This window comes from Delphinapterus leucas, chromosome 4 (assembly GCF_059928025.1).
Source record: "Delphinapterus leucas isolate spDelLeu-1000000601 "Yukka" chromosome 4, BTC_Dleu_Yukka2, whole genome shotgun sequence".
In the NCBI taxonomy this organism is placed as follows: domain Eukaryota; kingdom Metazoa; phylum Chordata; class Mammalia; order Artiodactyla; family Monodontidae; genus Delphinapterus; species Delphinapterus leucas.
In genome coordinates, this window is record NC_143132.1 from 67,109,152 (window position 1) to 67,129,641 (window position 20,490).

Consider the following 20,490-nt stretch of genomic DNA (forward strand, 5'->3'; position numbering starts at 1 on the left):
AGTTTTATAACAAGTAAAGAGATTAAATCAGTAATTGAAACCTTCCAGCAAAGGAAAGACCAGGACCAGATGGCTTTGTGATGAATTCTATCAGTCATTTAAATAGGTAACACCAAATGCTTTTCAAACTTTTCCAAAAAATAGAAGGGAAAACGTCCTAACTCATTATCTGAGGCATCATTCTAATACCAAACTAGACAAAGACACTGAATGAAAAGAAAACTGCAACAATATTCCTTATAAATATAGATTCAAGTATACTAAACAAAATATTAGCAAACTGAATCTTACAGCATATTAAAAGGATTATAAACTGTGATCAAGTGGGATTTATCCTATGAATACAAGAGTGTTTCAACATATAAAAATCAATGTAATACCCACACTAATAGAATAAAGGGGAAAAAACACATAGTCATCTCATGCATAAAAAAGCATTTGACAAAATTAAACACCACTTTCACGATTTAAAACTGCAACAACAGCAACATGCAGAAAACTAGGAGCAGAATGGAACTTCCTTAACCTGGTAAAGGGCATTTTTGCAAAACCCACAGGTAACGTCATATTCAATGGTGAAAGACTAAAAGCTTTCCCTCTGAGATCAGGAACAAGACAAAGATTTCTGCTTTTGCTACTTCTATTTCATATTGAACCAGAAATTCTAGCCAGAGGAGTGAGGCAGGAAAAATAAAAGGGCATTTGCAAGAAAAATAAAAGGGCATTTGCAAAAATGCCCTTTACCAGGTTAAGGAAGTTCTATTCTTTTCCTAGTTTTCTGAGTGTTGCTGTTGTTGCAGTTTTAAATAAAAGACATCACAATGGAAAGGAAGAAGTAAAATTATATCTATTTGCAGATGACATAATCTTATATATATGTTAGTGTGTTTCTATATACTAACAATGAACAATCTGCAAAGAAAATTAAGAAAGCAGTTTTATTTACAATAGCATCAAAAAATAAAATACTTATAAATAAATTTAACCAAGGAGATAAAAGGCTTGTGCACTAGAAACTATAAAACTTTGCTGAAAAAATTAACTAATACACAAATAAGTGGAATCATTCCATGTTTATGAATTAGAAGGCGATATTATTAAGATGGCAGTATCTCAAAGTGATACAGATTCACTACAATTCATATCAAAATCCCAATGATCTTTTTGCAGAAATGAAAAAAGTTTATCCTAAAATTCATATGAGATGGCAAGTGACCCAAAATAGCCAAAATCATCTTGAAATAGACCAAAATTGAAGGACTTACACTTCTCAATTGTAAAATTACCTACACAGCTACAGTAATCAAAACAGTGTGGTACTGACATAAGATTAGATTTATAATTTAATGGAATGGAATTGGGAGTCCAGAAATAAAACCATACATCTATGACTAATTGGGTTTTCACAATGGTATCAAGCCTATTTAATGGGGCAAACAATAATCTCATCAACAAATGGTGTTGGGAGAATTGAATATCCACATGCTAAAGAATAAAGTTGGACCCTTATTACCTCCTAGCATACACAAAAATTAACTCAAATGTGGTCAAAGATGTAAATTTACAGCTAAGACTATAAAACTCAAGAAAACAGGGTTAATATTTCCTGAATATGATTGTGGCTGTGGCTCTTAGATATTACACCAAAACATAGAAATTATAGGAAATGGATGCTGGATTACTAGCATGGCAGCTCAGGGAGCAGGAGAATTTTCAGGGAAAAAAAAAGGAAGCAGAAAAATGCTCCTAAACACAAAGGGGCTCCTCTATGGAACCCGTGACCAAGTCAATAAAAAGCAACTCCTGTCTCCCTTCCCCAGTCTCTCTGGCTTTCTTTTCTATTATCTACCTGCTTCATCCCAGCCAGAAGAGAGCCTGTAAGCTCCCCATCTGTCTTCAGAGCAAAAGAGCTTGGACACCAGGAAGAATAGGCTGTAAGAGCACTTCCTTGGGAGGGTGGCTCAGTGCCCTCACTCCTGGCTCCATTCCAGTTCAGCAGAATCTTGCTGTGGGATATTTACCCACTCCTTTGCAGGCCATAGAACTGGCCCAACTATGAGCAGTAGCTGCTCTGCCAACATGAGAAAGGGGCAGCAGTTTTCCTAGTTTTAGCTATGCACTCAACCCTTTAACGGCCCATACACAGCTCAGGCTTCATGCAATTATGCATTTAATAAATGTACTGAAGAAAAAGGGGAAAAAGCATAAGCAACAAAGAAAAAAATAGATAAAATGGTCTTCACTATCAGGTGAAAAGGTAACAGTGAATGGAAGAAACTTTTAAAAATCATATATCTGATAAGGGTTTATTATTCAGGATATATAAAGAACCCTTACAGCTCAAAAACAAAAAGACAAATATACCAATTTTTTAAAAGTGGGCAAAGGATTTGTATAGATTTTTTTCAAAAAAAGATATACAAATGGCTGATGAAAAGATGCTCAACATCATTAGTCATTGGGGAAATGACGATTATTTGTAGACGATTTCTTATAGAATTACCATATACCTATTATCAAATAATGATACAACTCTAGATAGGTTTAAGGATTTGCTTTTTATATTTTTATGCTCAACTTTAATTTCGCTATGATATTTATTTCAAAATTATTTTAATGTAATCTAACTCAGGTCTCTTTATTCAGTGTAAACAATTTTATATAAAATTATACTGTTCATTCTTCACAGATCAGTTTTCATTGTTATTACATATAAAATATTCTTACAATAAATCTAAGTAATTATTGTCTTTTTCTAAAATTTAGATTCTTGTGTGGTATTTAAAAAATAAACCATTGTTTTAAGCTTAGAAATGGTTTAGCATACATTAGTTTTCATTGAAATGGTATTTTTAAACCAAATTTTAATAGTAATTCAAGTTTTTATACATTTAGAACAATTATGATTTTTATTTACCATACTTAATGCTAATTTATTTCTTATCTAGTCATGCAGATGGATCGATAAAGTTTTGGGATGCTTCTGCAAGTAAGTTTTAAGTTTCTCCTTATATTACAGAAAACACTTGGTTAATATTTACTCATAGCCATTGACCACTTTTTAGTTTGGACAGTTAATATTTTTGATACATATTTAGCATACACATATGGCTGTGTTACAAAAATGCATTTCCTATATTATTGAATCAGTTTGAAGTATTATCTCTACTGTACTTTTATGATATAAACAGACACAACTGAAATCACTCTTTATCAGCAACCTATTATATTTATGAGGTAATGTACATTGGAAAAAGTACCAAACTTTGTCAGACTAACTCTTTTCAAGGAATTTCCTTCACCTCCTCACTCTTAGAAAAGTGCTTTTATCCCACTAGTCTTCACTTTTCTTTGCCACTTGTCTACCAAGTCCGTGAGAATCAAAAGAAATAATTTGATAAATGTAAAACTTCTTTTGAAATCTTGAGAATTACATAATTTAAGGACTACAGGTACTCTGCTCAATGTTGAAGGGCATGCAAAGATTTAAGACTTGATTATACTCATACATACCCTTCAGAGAACTTACAGGGCAAACAATATGATAAGAACTCTAAATGTAGTACAACCCAAATTCTATTTTTTATTGGAAATGGGAGATTTATTTGAACCAGGTAGATCCAGGAAGGGTATTTTGGTGGGGTGACATTTAATGTGAGTTTTGGGAGATAGTTAAGATTTTGATAGTCAGGACTAGGAGGAGAAGAAGTGAGCAATGTCTCTAAGTTTCTGAGTAACCATCAAGATAGAGATAACTCTTTGGAAATAAGGATATAGAAGAGTTCTGGAAGTTTGGATTTTGTTGGAACACCAGGAAATTCAAGTAAAACTGTCTATCAGGTAGGGAGAACAGTCAAGAATGGTAACTAATTAAGAAGCAGCATAGAAGTGATACCTGAAGCTATAGAAGTGAACTGAGAAAGACTGATAAACAGAAAAGCAGAGGGAAGAAGGTTGAACATTAGTGATAATCTTCGTCTGCAATCTAGAGTCCTTTAGCAGTGGAGCAAAGCATCAGCAAGAGGAAATGATTAAAAGATTTAAAGCCATGATGAGGGCCCTTTCTGACCTCACACAATAAAGATCAATTGTTCAGAGGGAAATTCCAAGGGACAACAGATTTTTTATTTTTATGAAACTTTTCATGTAAATCTGAGTTTGTTCCACGAACACAGTTAATTGTATAGTTACAATTACAACGAGCAAACACCTTTGCTCGTTTTCCACCACCTCAGAGTCACTCCTTAGCTTCTAAAATGTGAGAAGACACTTTAACACTCTAATGACTGAAGTGCATACCACCCTTAAGCATGCACGATAATATTTTAAGAAGTTAATTTTAAATAAAATATTGTATTACATTCAGAACATATGTTACAGAGGTTTGCAGCATGTTTAATATTTTTACTGTAATCAATTATAAGGGCATATCTCCAAATCGATGGATGTCATTGGAGAAATATCACTTAATTTGCCAATTTTGTGGGATAAGGTCCAGTACAGGAAATGAGGTCATACCGAATTTGAAAGTTGAGTTTATGTTAATATGTGTACCGTTGACCTTGAACAACATGGGAGTCAGTCAGATTGTGCCAACCCTCTACACAATCTGAGCATAACTTATAGTTGGGGCATAATTTATAGTTGGCCCTCACTATACACTATTTCTCTGTATCTGTGGTTCAGCATCTAAGGATTCTATCAACCTCAGATTATGTAGTACTGTAGTATTTACTATTGAAAATTATCTGAGAATAAATGGACCCATGCATTTCAAACCCATACTGTTCAAGGGTCAACTGTATTCATCTTCAGTTGCTGAGTATTAAATTACCACAATTTAGCAGTTTAAAACAAAACCCATGTACTGTCTCACAGTTTCCGTGTGTCATGAATCTGGTTCAGGTTAGCTGAGTTCTTTGCTCAGGGTCTCAGAGACTGCAGTTGAAGTGTTGGCTAGGACTGCAGTTTCACCTGCAGCTCAGAGTTCTGTTCCAAGCTTTTATGGTTGTTGGCAGAATTCATTTTCTTGCAGCTTTAAAACTCGTGATTTGTTTCTTCAAGGCCAGCAAGGGAGTGTCTCTCTAACTTCAGGGAAGGCCCTGATCCCTCTTTTAAAGGGCTCACCTGATTCTGTCAGGCCTACTAAGGATAATCTCTGTTGATTAACTCAAAGTTAAATAATTATGTCTGCAATATTCTTTAATATTTCCATGTCACATCAGGCTTACAGAAAAATCATAAAAACATACTATGAACTGTTGTATAGCCTTCAGCCAGATTCCGCAAGTATCAATGTATGCGTGTGTTCCCTTCACCCGCCCTCCTCTCAATCTAGCACTTGCTTGCTCCCTCTCTCTCTCTCCCCTTCCCTCCCCGCTTCCTCCCTCCCCCTCCCTCCTGTCCTCCCCCACCCTTTAGTCTTCCTCTCTTCCCTCCATTTTCACACACAAACACACACACACACATATACATATATACATATATATATAGCTTTTTATAACCATTTGAGAGTAAGTTGCAAACATCATGCTCCTCTAAACAGTACATGCCCTCCTAAATACTTCAGTGTATACTTCCTACAAACAAGGGCATTCTTCTATATAATCAAATTATAGTTATCAAAATCAGGAGCTTAATATTAATACAATACTATTACCTAACTTCCACATCTGACTCAGTTTTAGCCAGTTGTTCCAATAATATCTCTCATAATAAAAGAAAATCTAGGATTATTTGTTGGATTTAGTTATCGTATCTGTTGAGTTTTCTTTAGTCTGGAATGGTTGCTGAGTATTTGAAATTGACATTTTTAGGAGTTCAGGCCAGTTATTTTGTAGAATCTCTTCCAATTTGTGTTTGACTAATGTTTCTCATGATTAGGTTCAGATTATGCACTTTTGGCAGGAACTCCTAGAGTTTTAGAATGTTTCTCAAGGATCCTTTGTAGAATCAGAGCTTTTATATAGTGGAGTTATCATCAGGTTCTAAAATGGAAATATTCCCCCAAATAAATATTCCCCAAAACAATTCACAAAACCAGACTTTTTTAGCAATTACAACTGACCATTTCCTAACACAGAGCCACTCAGAAAAGATTCTTTCTAAAAGAGTCCAGATCATTGGACTCCCAATATTACTAACTGGTACTGGTAAATTACAAATGTTTCTCATCTGAAGGAGTATCTAAAAATTTGTTGAGAGGAATAAACCCTCAAAGAATAGCATCAACCTCTCATCTAACAATCAAAGGAAAAAATTGTGAAATAGTATTGAGGAGTCCCCCTTAAGAGAGAAGTAGGCTCAGTAGTTTCATTTAAAAGTTTCTGAACCCAAGTATTTTTGTCAATAAACAAGGATAAAAATACTCACTTCGCAGGACTTTTCTGAGGAGCTCATGAGACAATGCATACAAAGGTCCTACATGTTCTTTGGTATATAGTATATGTTCAATAAATGTTTATTTTTTCCCTATAGTCTTCCTCCAGCTAAATGGTACTGATATGAGAGCATGACATTGAATGATTCCTTGTTAAAATGTAGTTTATTTTGTTCAGTTGGGTTTTACTTTTGTGATTTAATACGTATATTTAAAAGGCTTCGACAACATCTAAGAATTAAGTTCAAATTAGAAGATAACTATGATTCAATATCTTATAGTAACACTGCAGATGCTGTACAAGCTAAAAACTTCAAAAGTGTTTGAAAAACAGAAGGTAGGAGAAGGAAAACAAACATGTGAAATTGTAGAGGAAGATCCATATGCCATTCAGATGATCCACTGGTGTCCAGAGAGCAGAATATTCTGTGTATCAGGAGTCTCTGCATATGTCATAATTTATAAATTCAGCAGACATGAAATTACAACAGAAATAGTGGTAAGTCATTTAAAATTTAACTTTCACACTTAGAGTTATTAAAAGAAAACAGTTATCATAGATCTTAACTAGTGCTTGGTATGGTTTTAAGCCACCAAGAGTACAGTATGTGGCCAGTAATCCAATTCATAGAATTTTTAATTGTTCTTGTTACTTAGTATAACATATTAAAAAAAAATTCGGCTTAAAATGACAAAAACAGTTCTCTATCAAAATTTAGTATTATTAAATAGGATAGATTATGCCTATAGGTTTTATATAGATAGTTACTGATTTATTTTATATATAAATGTCAAATTAATGCAAGCTTTGTTCTATATCTTTATTAAATTTTAAAAAAATTTATCTTTTTGCCAACTAATTGCCATAAATGATTATTTCTCAACTACAATAAGATTACTTTGAATGATTTTTTAAATAGCAACATATTTGTAGGGTGGAAATAATTATGGGCCTGCCTTACGTAATCTTAATTTTTAAACTGATGAAATAATTTAATTATTCAAAATAATGATGCTCTCATGGGATAAATTAAATCTAACTTAAGGCACCTATAGATAATGGGTCTTCTCTACCCAGTCCATTTTACCATTTTATCAGAAAATAAAGATTATCTATTAAAGGCCTATGTATAACTGTTTTTACCTCAACGGCTAAAATTAAACATTGCCCTTAAAGTATATATTAGTTAAAACCCAGGCTTTGGAGTCAGATGAGCCTAGCTTTTAATTCTGGCTTTACCAATGAATATCTGTGTGATTCTGAACAAGTCACAAGGCCCATTAGTCAGTAGTACAGTCTGGGTAAGTCTCAACTTCATCACTCATATAACTTCCTGTGTAAATAAAATAGAAAAACAGAAAATAATCATAAACTAGAAATTGTAATGCCACTTTCATAGAGTTCTTGTGATGATTATATAAAGTCATTAGCAGAGTGTCTTAGTAAGCACTCAATAATTGGTAATTGTTATTGTCACCAGAGGTTTTAAGTTTTAAGATAATTATGACAATCATTTTGATAATATTGCTGTATTCACTACTCCATAATTACACTTTTTGTAAGCAATTGTTTTTAATCTCAAAAATGCTTATTTTTACATTGAAAAGTGAATGTTTATGTTATAAAATTGATTTTATTTGAGCATTGAATGCAGTCATAAAGTAATTTTAAAACATTTTCAGCTTTAAAAAAAAAAGGGTTTGGATCACCTTTTTATTCCAGTATAAATTATCATATGTTTTTCATTAAGCAATTCTGACCAAGCTAATAAAATTATATAAGAGCTAAACTAATGAAACAAACAAAAATATGGAATTTATTTTGGAAAATTTATACTGAAGTAATTCAAAGTCAAGATTGAATGAAGGTTTTTTAAAGCTAAGAAGCTTTGTACAAATAACAATTTGTGTGTTGTGTGTGTGTGTGTTTTTACACACACACATCCAATTTAATTTCTTTCATTGGAATAACCATGACCAGTTTCTCCTTTTATTTTATCATATATGGAATTGTAATTTATACTTTATCTTAAGGAATATTTATTATACAGAAAATTTATCTCCACTGGTAGGTATTATAATTCTGAAGAATTAAAAAACATTTTAAGGACTTCCCTGGTGGTGCAGTGGTTAAGAATCCGCCTGCCAATGCAGGGAACATGGGTACAAGCCCTGGTCCAGGAAGATCCCACATGCCGCAGAGCAACTAAGCCCATGTGCCACAACTACTGAGCCCGTGTGCCACACAACTGCTGAAGCCCATGTGCCTAGAGCCCATGCTCTGCAACAAGAGAAGCCACCGCAATGAGAAGCCCGCACACCACAATGAAGAGTAGCCCCTGCTCACCACAACTAGAGAAAGCCCGTGCACAGCAACGAAGACCCAACACAGCCAAAAATAAATAAATTTATTTATTTTTTTAATTTACATTTTTTTGTGAATGCCACTGAATATTCTATATAATTTATTATTTAATTCAGTTTGGGGTATCTCAACTTTACTATGAATTGAACTAATTAATCTGAAAAAAATAATGAATAATTACTGAAAGAGTACCAGATATTTTAATGTGATTGTTATGAAAATCTAGGTTAAATCAAAACTTGATTTTTCTTTTTTTAAGTCATTAGAGGTACGACTTCAGTGTGATATTGAAGATATTATTACCCCGGAACCAGAAACAAGTCCTCCATTTCCTGATCTCTCATCCCAGCTTCCTTCTTCAAGGAGCCTTTCTGGGAGCACTAACACTGTGGCTAGTGAAGGAGTAACGAAGGATAGTATCCCATGCCTCAAGTAAGAGTTGCTACCAAATTTTAAAACAATTTTACATGTTAATTGTATAATTCTTTGAAACTGTGCCAAATAAAATCATCCTCCTCTTTTATTAAGTTGTTGTCAAGTGGTCTACAGTCCACCAAGGGGTACCTTTGTCTTCTTTTTTTTGGAATATCTATGAAGAGGGCACAATATTTCCATTCTTCATTACTAATTAATATATTTCCTTCCCTGACCGACCCTAAAGAAAACATAGCTTTGATAGAATGGGAAAACGTTTGGCAGAGCAGAAACTTGCCACTTGCCTGGTACTTCTCAACTGATAAAATATTTTTAGGGAATGTCTTCAGCCTTCTTGGAATCCAAAAGTTAAACCAAGTTTACTACAAGAATACTATGTCAGAAAAAAGGCTTTTTTTCTCTCATGGTTACTAGGATATTGCATAATATTTCTTTCTCTTTTTTCAACTGATACTATTTTGTAATAAACTGCATTGTCTCAGTATATCTAAACAAATTTAGTGTCATGCTCAAATAAAACTTAAAGTTAATCAGGCCTATAGTGATGTTTATCTTGTTTTTATGCTCTCTGGTAATAGGTTACAAAAGAATGCAGTTTCCTCAAGTTACCACTTACTGCTTCTACATCGTCAAACCAAATGTTTCTAGTATTAGCTGGTTGGAGAATTTAGCCTAAGCAAGGAATTTCTCTGAGCCTCATATGAAACTATCTGAGTCTGCTACTCAAAGAACTGTGGATAACTAGTTTCCTCATTTCTTATAAAAACACTTATGGAAAATTTAAAGATGAGGTTTCAGGAGAAAAATAAGCTTACCATACAGTTAGCAGTTGCTGTACTTTTGTAATCATTGCTTCTGCCCCGCACCCCAAATTTTTCTTGTGAAATTAAAAAAGGAAGTATAAGTAGGCATTACTGAGAGGAAAATCTATGAAGGGGAAACAAAATCATTAAACTTTAGCAAATGGAAAACTTTCATAATGTTATAATTTTACACATTTAATTTTTCCTTCATATCACTTTGCTTCACTTAATTGATTTATATTAAAATGAAAGACAGAAAGAGAACAAAAAATTAAAGCTTAAGAAAGCACTGTAGATTTATTAGCTAAGAAGACCCATCACTAAAGTGGGTCCTGCAATGACCTGAGTATTTTTCTATAAAATTTAAAAAATATAAAACATAGGGATAAAAGAGAAAAACCAGTAAAATCAGCAGAAATCTGGTAGTGGAGATGAAGTAAATAATACCATGTGTTGTAGCATTTAATGCAGATTTGTAAAGTAGTAGTGGCAATCTTAAGGATTATCAAGAGAACCAAGGGGATTCAGTATAATCCTATATGTATATAAGCTCCAAAGGACCAAGCAGCAGAAGTATATTATTCTTTGAGTTACAGTATATTACAAGTGGTTCTTGAGTTGCATATAATCTATGCTTTACTAAATTATATGTTGGCATCCATCCCTAAATGACTTTCCTTTGCTGGATTTAGATATCCATATATGTAAGCTAATAAATAAGCCTTTCAATACTGCCGTCTCTTCATTTTTAGCAATATTACAATTCTTATCAATATACACATGTTTGTGCAATTATCTGATTTTCTTTTGACTTTGTATGAGGTCATCATAGGCCTCATTAGGAGGATGAGACTTAAACCAAATGTAGATGAGGGAGTTATCTGAAGAATATCTGGTGGGAGAGTATTCCAGGCAGCAGGAACAGCTAAAGCAAAGGTCGTAAAGTGCCTGGCATATAAGGAGGTCAGTGTAGCTAGAACAAAGAAAGGATGGTGGGCAGTAGAGGACAGGGTAGTAGGAGATGAAGTCAGATGGGTAATAGAGGGCAAATTATAGGCCATTGTAAGGACCTTGACTTTTATTCCTAATTAAATAGGGATGATTATAGGGTTTTAAATATAGAAGTGATATGATCAGACTTAAATTTTAAACTGGTCACTTTGGTCACTATGGTAAAGGTAGATTTGGGGATAGAAGGGAAAGGTAAAAGATGGGAGACCAATAAGGAGGCTATTGCACCTACCTAGAGATAATGTTAAGGTCTGGCAGATTCAGCAAAACAGAAGAAAACAAAACAGAACAGGATACACTAATTTGAATTTCAGAGAAACAATGAACATTTTTAGTATCAGTATATCCCAAATATTACATGGGAAATACAGTAAAAACAAATAAACAAAATAAACCCATTATTTATTGTTTACTTGAAATTCAGATTTAAATGGATATCCCGTATTTTTGTCAACTGTAACTAGGATGGTAGCAGTACTAAAGTATTATAAAAAGTGGTCAGCTTCTACATATATTTTGAAGGTAGCACCAATACATTTGATAATTGGTTGGATGTAAGATATGAGATGTAAGGTATAAGAATATTAGTCAAGGATTACTTTAAGGTTTTTAAACTCAATAACTAGAAGGATAAGAGCTGCTATCAGCTGGAATAGAGAAGGATGCAAGTGGAGCAAATTTATAGAGAAAGCAGGAATTCAGCTTTTGAATATGTTGAACTCTTAAGTTGGGTGGTAGATTAATGGTCATAGTTTTTATTGTTATGCATTATAACTTACATATATGTAACAAATATTATGTAAGAAAAATAAATAATAAAAATAATTAAAAATACTATCACAAGAGAAAAAGGAACTGATGAAAGGCAGGTGAAGTTGTGGATCTGACTGAAAAACTACTTAAAGGAAAGGCTAAGAAATCACAAGTGTCTTGGTTTATTTTGAGAAAGCTAGAGAAGATACTGCCTACCTGCATAATGTCCTCAATGCCTGGTGTTGTATATTTCTGTAAGAAGATTTGTTGTAAATTCTGAAAATAAGCATGAACATACGTATTTGAACTGTATATGATACAATTACTTTTTCTGTTTTCTAGTGTTAAGACACGACCAGTGCGGATGCCTCCAGGGTATCAAGCAGAACTTGTTATTCAGTTGGTCTGGGTGGATGGTGAACCTCCACAACAGATTACTAGCCTTGCTGTAAGCTCGGCATATGGAATGTAAGTAGTTAACAGTCTTCTAATGTGTACTATTTATCTGATATGTTTGATATATTTAAATGTTTCTTTTAAAATACTTAAGTGAAATCCTAAAAATGGAAAGAAGCCCTTACCTGGATTTTTATTAGATTGAAAATGGTACTAAGAAAAATAATAATTTAAATATAAACTGTGATTCTGTGTTCTTTCTTGATGCCAAACTTTAATAGTATCCCCACTTTTAATGTTGTTGGGAGGTTGTTAGGATGTTAATACACTCATACATGTTTGTTTGTTTGCTTTGTCTTTTCTATCCTTTCCCTCCTTGTGTTTCATTTTGGATACTTTCTTCTGACTTGTCTTTAAAAGTTCACTAATTCTTCAGTGCTGTCTAATCTAATGGTAGATTGACTCATGGAGTTCAATTTCAGTTATTTTTTAGTTCTAGACCTTCCATTTGGTTCTTTTTAAAGCTTTCTGTTACCTTCTTAAATTATGGCTCTTGTCTTTTATTTCCTTGAACATGTCGAATATAGTTACTTTAAAATGTGTTTGATAACTCCATAACTGGTTTCTAGCTTAGCATTTGTCTTGGTTTTTGGTCACATTATATTGTCTTCATGTAACCTACGTTTGCTTTTTGATTTTGTTTCCGTTTTGTTTTCTTTAATTCAAAATTATATGAACATTATATATTCCTATATATATATATATATATATATAAACATTATAGAGATTCTAAAGGTTCTAAATGATGTTATCATTCTCCAAAAAGTATTTTTAATTTCCTCTGACAGGCTAAACTGAGAGTCAGTAGAAAGTGCAGAACGGCATAATGCAGTCAGACATCCTATCTTTGAAAGTTGGATTGTATTCCCTTTAAAAGCTAATTTAGTTCTAATTAATCCTTATTCCTAGGTTGTTGCCCTGCATAGAAGTTGTACCAAATTCAACTCCCACCAGCAATGTTTGAGAATACCTGATTCCCTACAACCTTTCTGACAATAGTATATAACCAAACTTTTAATCCCTGTCATTTTAAGTAAAAGAAAGTATATTATTATAATATTAACACTTTCCTTGTATCTTAAGTGAAATTGGACATCTTTTTCTCTACTGTGACATTTCTGTTTCTATTCTTTGTCCATTTTTTGGCAGAGTTGTTGTCTTTTAGATTTGTGAAAAATGTTTACATAGTAAGTAAGTTAGCTTTCTCTGTGATGTAACCTATAGATATTTTCCTTTCTTTTGTTTCTTTTATGACTTTGTTTAGGATGGTTTTTTCCATGCAAAAATTTAAAATTTTTAAATTTAATTTTTAAATTCTATTTTTTTCTTTTTTGGCTCTGGATTTTGTGTCATACTTAGAAAAGCCTTTTTCACTTCAAAATAATGAAGAATATTGTCCTATATCATTGTTTCTTTAATATATTTAAGTCTTTATCTGGAGTTTATTTAGGTATGAGGTATGAAATAGGGATTAAACTTTATTTCTTACCTGATGACTAAGAGTTATGCCAATACCACTTCCTGGATATTTCATCTTTCCCCTCTAAATTTGGAATCATCTTTTATCAAATAATACATTAAAATATATATATATTTGGCTCTATTTCTATACTTCCCAGTCTTCCCCTAAGCTAAGTCTCATGAGCTCCAAGAGGACTCCTTGAAGCCAGCTGAAAGGGTGAATACCTGAAAAAAACCTGTGTTCCTAGAATTTGGGGCGGGGGTAGATGTATGTGAATATGATATTGGGAGCTTGCTTCTTGGCTGAAAAATTCTTTGGTAGGAAAGCTGGCAGGAACAGTCCATGGATGAGGGGAGGAAAGGAAGGGAGGGTGGGACAGCTGATAATCCCATTGTTTGATATGGCAAGAAGATATGCTTATCTTTTAACCCGGGTAGTTACCACTGAAGTTGGCTGAGCTCAAGCCATTTTCAGGGTTCCCTACTTAGAGACTGACCTACAAAGGCAAGGCAATGCCAAAATTAAGAGCTATGAAGGTGTATTGCCAGGTTCAGGAGCTGAAGGTTGTTGGAATAAGTCAGTCAGGTAGAGAGCATATTTCCCTTATAAAGTTACTGTGGGGTTGACAGTCATTACAGAGCCTCTGAAGAACCTACACTTGTATGAGAAAGCTTGGACGCCTGCCTCATAGATACCCTCAACTGCCAAAAAACTCCAGTTCAATTGGCTATCCATGTATATTCCACCAAAGTTTTAGGAAATAAGTAACAACAGTACTTATTTTCTTTCTGAGAACGTATTCCTCTTTCTGAGAATTGTGAAAGAAAAAAATCATATTCCTCTCATTTTATGAGGCCAACATAACCTGATGTCAAAACTTGAAAAGGGATTGGATCAAGATGGCAGAGTAGGAGGATGTGGAACTCATCACCCCCCACAAACAACTCAAAAATTCACCTACATGTGGAACAAGTCTCATGGAACTGGAAACTGTCAGAAGAATTCCTATACAACTAAAGCTGCAAGAAAGATTTCCATGTAACTGGGTAGGATGGAAAAAAGTCATAGGGTTGGGACCTCCACCCTGGGTAGGGAGCTGAAAGGTTGAGAAGGTCTGCACCTGTGGACCCTTACCCTGGGGGCTGAGTAGGTCAAGCCACAGACTGGAATTCCCAGTCCTGGGGCCCTACACAGAGGAGACAAGCCCCTTTGGCTGTAGATAGAACTGCCTGCCAAAACTGAATCAAGAAGAAACATAATTTGAACAGACTGATCACTAGAAGTGAAGTAGAATCTGTAATTAAAAAAACAAAAACAAACAAACAAAACAACCTCCCTGCACAGAAGTCAAGGACTGGATGGCTTCAGTGGAGAATTCTACCAAAATTACAAAGAAGGACTTATACCTATCCTTCTCAAACTATTCCAGAAAATTGAAGAAGAGGGAACACTCCCAAATTCATTCTATGAAGCCACCATCACCCTGACACCAAAACCAGACAAATATACTACAAGACAAGAAAATTATAGGCCAATATCACTGATGAATATAGATGCAAAAATCCTTGACAAAATATTAGCAAACCAAATCCAGCAATACGTAAAAAGGATCATACAACATGATCAAGTTGAATTCATTCCAGAGTCACAAGGATGGATGGTTCAACATACACAACTCAATCAATATGATACACCACATTAACAAAAGGAAAGACAAAAACCATGTGATCATCTCAGTAGACAAAGAAAGAGCATTTGACAAAATTCAATATCCATTTATGATAAAAACTCTCATCAAAGTGGGTATAGAGGGAACATATCTCAACATCATAAAGGCCATTTATGACAAACCCACAACTCACATAATACTCAATGGTTAAAAGCTAAAAATTTTCCTATTAAATTCAGGAAGAAGACAAGGATACCCACTCTCACCACTTCTGTTCAACATAGTATTGGAAGTCCTAGCCATAGCCATCAGGCAAGAAAAAGAAATAAAAGGTATCCAAGTTGGAAGGGGAGAGGTAAAACTGTCACTATTTACAGGTGACATGATACTCTGTATAGAGAACCCTAAAGTCTTCACCCCAAAACTATTAGAACTAATAAATGTATTCAGCAAGGTCACAGGATACAAGATTAATATACAGAAATTTGCTGCATTTCTATACACTAATAATGAAATATCAGAAAGAGAAATTTTAAAAAATCCCATGTAAAATTGCATCCAAAAAACAAACAAAAAAAAACCTAGGAATAAACTTAACTGAAGAGGTGAAATACCTATATGCTGAAAGTATAAAACATTGATGTAGGAAATTGAAGGTTATTCAAAGAAACAGAAAGGTATCCCATGCTCTTGGATTGGAAGAATTAATATTGTTAAAATGGCCATACTACCCAAAGCAATCTACAGATTTATATGGAACCAGAAAAGACCCATAATTGCCAAAGCAATCCTGGGGGAAAAAAACAAGGCATACCCTTCCAGATTCTATAATATACTACAAATCGACTGTGATCAAAACAGTGTGGTAGGGCTTCCCTGGTGGCGCAGTGGTTGAGAGTCCGCCTGCTGATGCAGGGGACGCGGGTTCGTGCCCCGGTCCGGGAAGATCCCACATGCCACGGAGCGGCTGGGCGCATGAGCCATGGCCACTGAGCCTGTGCGTCTGGAGCCTGTGCTCTGCAACAGGAGAGGCCACAACAGTGAGAGGCCTGCGTACCGCAAAAAAAAAAACAAAAAAACAACAGTGTGGTATTGGCACAAAAATAGACATATAGAACAATGGAACAGAATAGAGAGCCCAGAAATAAACCTACACACCTATGGTCAATTAATCTATGACAAAGGAGGCAGGAATATACAATAGAAAAAAGACCATTTCTTCAACAAGTGGTGTTGGGAAAGCTGGACAGCTGCATATAAAACAATGAAATTAGAACATTCCCTCACACCATATACAAAAATAAACTTAAAATAGTTTAAAAACCTGAATGTAAGACATGACACCAAAACTCCTAGAAGAGAACATAGGCAAAACATTCTTTGACATAAAGTGTAGCAATATTTTCTTTGATTAGTCTCCCAAGGCAAAAGAAATCAAAGCAAATGTAAAAGCTTTTGCACAGCAAAGGAAACCATCAACAAAATGAAAAGACAGCTGTGGAATAGGAGAAAATATTTGCAAACTGTGCCTCCAACAAGGGGTTAATATCCAAAATATACAAACAGCTCATACAACTCAATATCAAACACACACACACACACACACACACAAAGAATCCAATTTAAAAAATGGGCAGAAGACCTAAATAAACATTTTTCTAAAGAAGACGTACAGATAGCTAATAGGCATGTGAAAGGATGCTCAACATCGTTGATTATTAGAGAAATGCAAATCAAAACCACAATGAGTTATCACCTCACACTAATCAGAATGGCTGTCATCAAAAGGTCTACAAATAATAAATGTTGGAGAGGATGTGGAGAAAGGAGAACCCTTGTACACTGTTGGAGAGAATGTAAATTGGTGCAGCTGCTATGGAAAATAGAATGGAGGTTTCTTAAAAAGCTAAAAGTAGAACTACCATATGATAAGCAATTCTACTCCTGGGTATATATCCAGAAAAAATGAAAACTCTAATTTGAAAAGATACATGCACACCAATCAATGTTCATAGCAGCACTATTTACAATAGCCAAGACATGGAAGCAACCCAAATGCCCATCAATAGATGATTGGCTTAAGAAGATGTGGTACATATATACCATGGAATATTACTCAGACATAAAAAAAGAATGAAATATTGCCATTTGCAGCAACATGGATGGGCCTAGAGAATATTATGCTTGGTGAAATAAGTCAGAGAAAGACAAATACTATATGATATCACTTGTATTGTAGAATCTAAAAAATATACACACGAATCTATATACAAAACAGAAACAGACTCACATACATAGAAAACAAATGTGTGGTTGCCAAAGGGTAGAGGGAAGAGGGGAGGGACAAATTAGGAGAATGGGGTTAACAAACACAACTACTATACATAAAATAGATAAGCACAAGGTTTTTACTGTATACCACATGGAATTATACGCAGTATCTTGTAATAACCTGTAATGGAATATAATCTACAAAAAACCCAAATTACCATGCTGAAACTAACACAATACTATAAATCAACTATAGTTGAATTTAAAATTTTTTAAAATTAAAAAATAAAAATTAAAAAAAGCATTACAAAAAGTGAAAATTATAAGTCCATATCATGCATGAACATAGATACAAAAATCCCAGCGAAACTATAAATAAATATAGCAATAAAAATATCATAATCGAGTTTGGTTTATACCAGGAATGCAAGGTTTGTTCAACATTTGAAATGAATCAGTGTAAATCATCACATTAATAGGATAACGTAGAAAACCATAATGATTAAGCCATAGATGAGAAAAGCAAAATAAACATTTACTAACAACTAACTAAAACAAGAAGGGAATTTCTTTAGTGTGATATATGGCAGCAAATATTATTCATACTTAAAAATGTTAAAAGCTTTACCTCTGGGATAAAAACAAGACAAGGATGACTGCTGTGACCACTTCTATTTTCATTGTACTGAGAAAGGTAAATAAATCAGTCGTATGGATTGGAAACAAAGGAAATGTAAAAAAAAATCATTTAGCAGATAAATTATTAGAATTAGTAATTGAGTTTAACAAGGTTACTGGATACAGAGTCCAGGTAAAAAATAGACTATATTTTCATATACTTACAAAATAGTTAGAAACTAAAATTGTATAAAGATTTCATCTACAATAAAATAAAAATAATAAAAGGTCTAGGAATAAATCTAATAAAAGATATTTAAGACTTCTACCCAGAAAACTATAAAACTTAATATAAATTTAAGAACCTAAATCATGGAATGAAAAATTCAGTAGTAGTGTAAAGATGACAATTTTTCACAAATTGATCTATAGATATACCAGAATACCAATATAAATTTCAGCTGATATTTTCCCTTCTAAAACGTACAGAGAAATGCAAAGGGCCACAACTAGCTGAGACAGTATTAAAGAAAAACAGAATTAGAAGACTGCTCTACTTGAAAACAAGACTTACTAAATAAAGCTGTATTAGTCATGACAGTGTTCGTATTGGTGCAGGATAGACAAATAGACCAATGAACAGAATAAAGAGCACAGAAATAGATACAAGCATATTTAGCCAAATTGGTTCTGCAGAGCAATGGAGGAAATGACAGGTTCCCTGCCACCCAATAAGTAGTACAAAGTCAATTGAATAATTATATAGAAAAAATGAAATTTGACTCTTCCACTGTACACAAAGATTCTAGAAAGTGTAATAGGAGAGTTTCTTCATAATACTTGGGTTAAGGAATTATTTCTTAAACAGTACTCAAAAAGTATAAACCATAGTGGAAAACATTAAGAATTTCTTGGGGGCTTCCCTGGTGGTGCAGTGGTTGAGAGTCCACCTGCCGATGCAGGGGACACGGGTTTGTGCACCGGTCCGGGAGGATCCCACATGCCACGGAGCGGCTGGGCCCGTGAGCCATGGCCGCTGAGCCTGCGCATCCGGAGCCTGAGCTCTGCAATGGGAGAGGCCACAGCAGTGAGAGGCCTGCGTACCGCAAAAAAACAAACAAAAAAAACAACAAAAAAAAAGAATTTCTTGGAAAAAAATGCACAATTAAGAGAGTGAAATGGCAGGACAAGGAAGAGATATTTGGATTAATTTTATCTGACAGTGGACTCCTATCCAGAGTGTAAACAGAATCATCAATAAGAAAAATATAACTCAATAGCAAAAAATGCAGAAGAAATTTGAACAAACATGTCATAAAAGAGAGTATCTAAATGACATATATTTTCATATTTATATGAAAAGGTACACCATTACCATTGGTAATGTTGGTGGTGTTTGCGATGATATTGGGTATCAAGAACTCTCAAACGCTGCTGCTAAGAGGGTAAATTGGTGAATCTACTTTATAAAGTTGTTAACTTTATTTACTTCATTTTAGCATACCTATGTATGCATGCCCTACAACCCAGAAGTTTCATTTCTAGGTATATACCCAATGAAATGCAAGCACATATGCACCAAATGACAGTAGCATTATTTGCAATGGCAGTTTTATATTTATAATAGTCCCAAACTACAAACAAATGACCATCAGAGTAGACTGAATAAATTGTATTATATTAATCCAATTGAATTCTACAGCAATGAAATGAATTAACTTCATTTATGTGCAACAATATTTTAGAAAAAAGTGAAACATTTATCAACAGCAAGCAAAACTGATTTTTGGTGTATGTAGGAAGTCAGATTGGGGAGATGAGAGAGGAGCAAAAATCAGGAGATGCACAGCACAGCTGCTGGTAACATTCTATTTCTTGATGTAGTGGTAATTATTTAAGGTTGTTCACTTTGTGATAATTCATTGAAGTGTACAATTTCATTTATGTGTCTTATACTTGAATTAAAGAGTAAAATATAAAGTTTTTTTCAAATAATTGAGTAATTTTATTTCTAGAAATTTATCCCATAAATATACTCAATATTTGAATGCAAAGTAATTTATAAAGGATATTCATTATTGTGTTGTTAATAGCAAAAGACTAGAAGCAACCTTGTTGTCTGTAACAAAATTCTAAGTAAATAAATTAGAGTATACACAAATATTTTGAAGCCATTTAAAAAACTAGCTTCCTATGAATTTATATAAATAATTACCAAAATATATAGGAAACTTTATAAAATCAAGATTCATGATATTATTTGCACCA

The 20,490-nt window shown here is 33.8% G+C and overlaps 1 protein-coding gene across 1 annotated transcript in view; it reads left to right on the forward strand.

The window, feature by feature from the left end:
- Positions 1-20,490, forward strand: part of STXBP5L (syntaxin binding protein 5L) — a 384,965-nt gene that overhangs the window by 241,040 nt on the left and 123,435 nt on the right. The window contains 4 exon segments of the mRNA XM_089909991.1: positions 2,949-2,989; positions 6,661-6,878; positions 9,004-9,176; positions 12,089-12,214. Of these exon segments, the coding sequence (XP_089766117.1) occupies positions 2,949-2,989; positions 6,661-6,878; positions 9,004-9,176; positions 12,089-12,214 (558 nt within the window).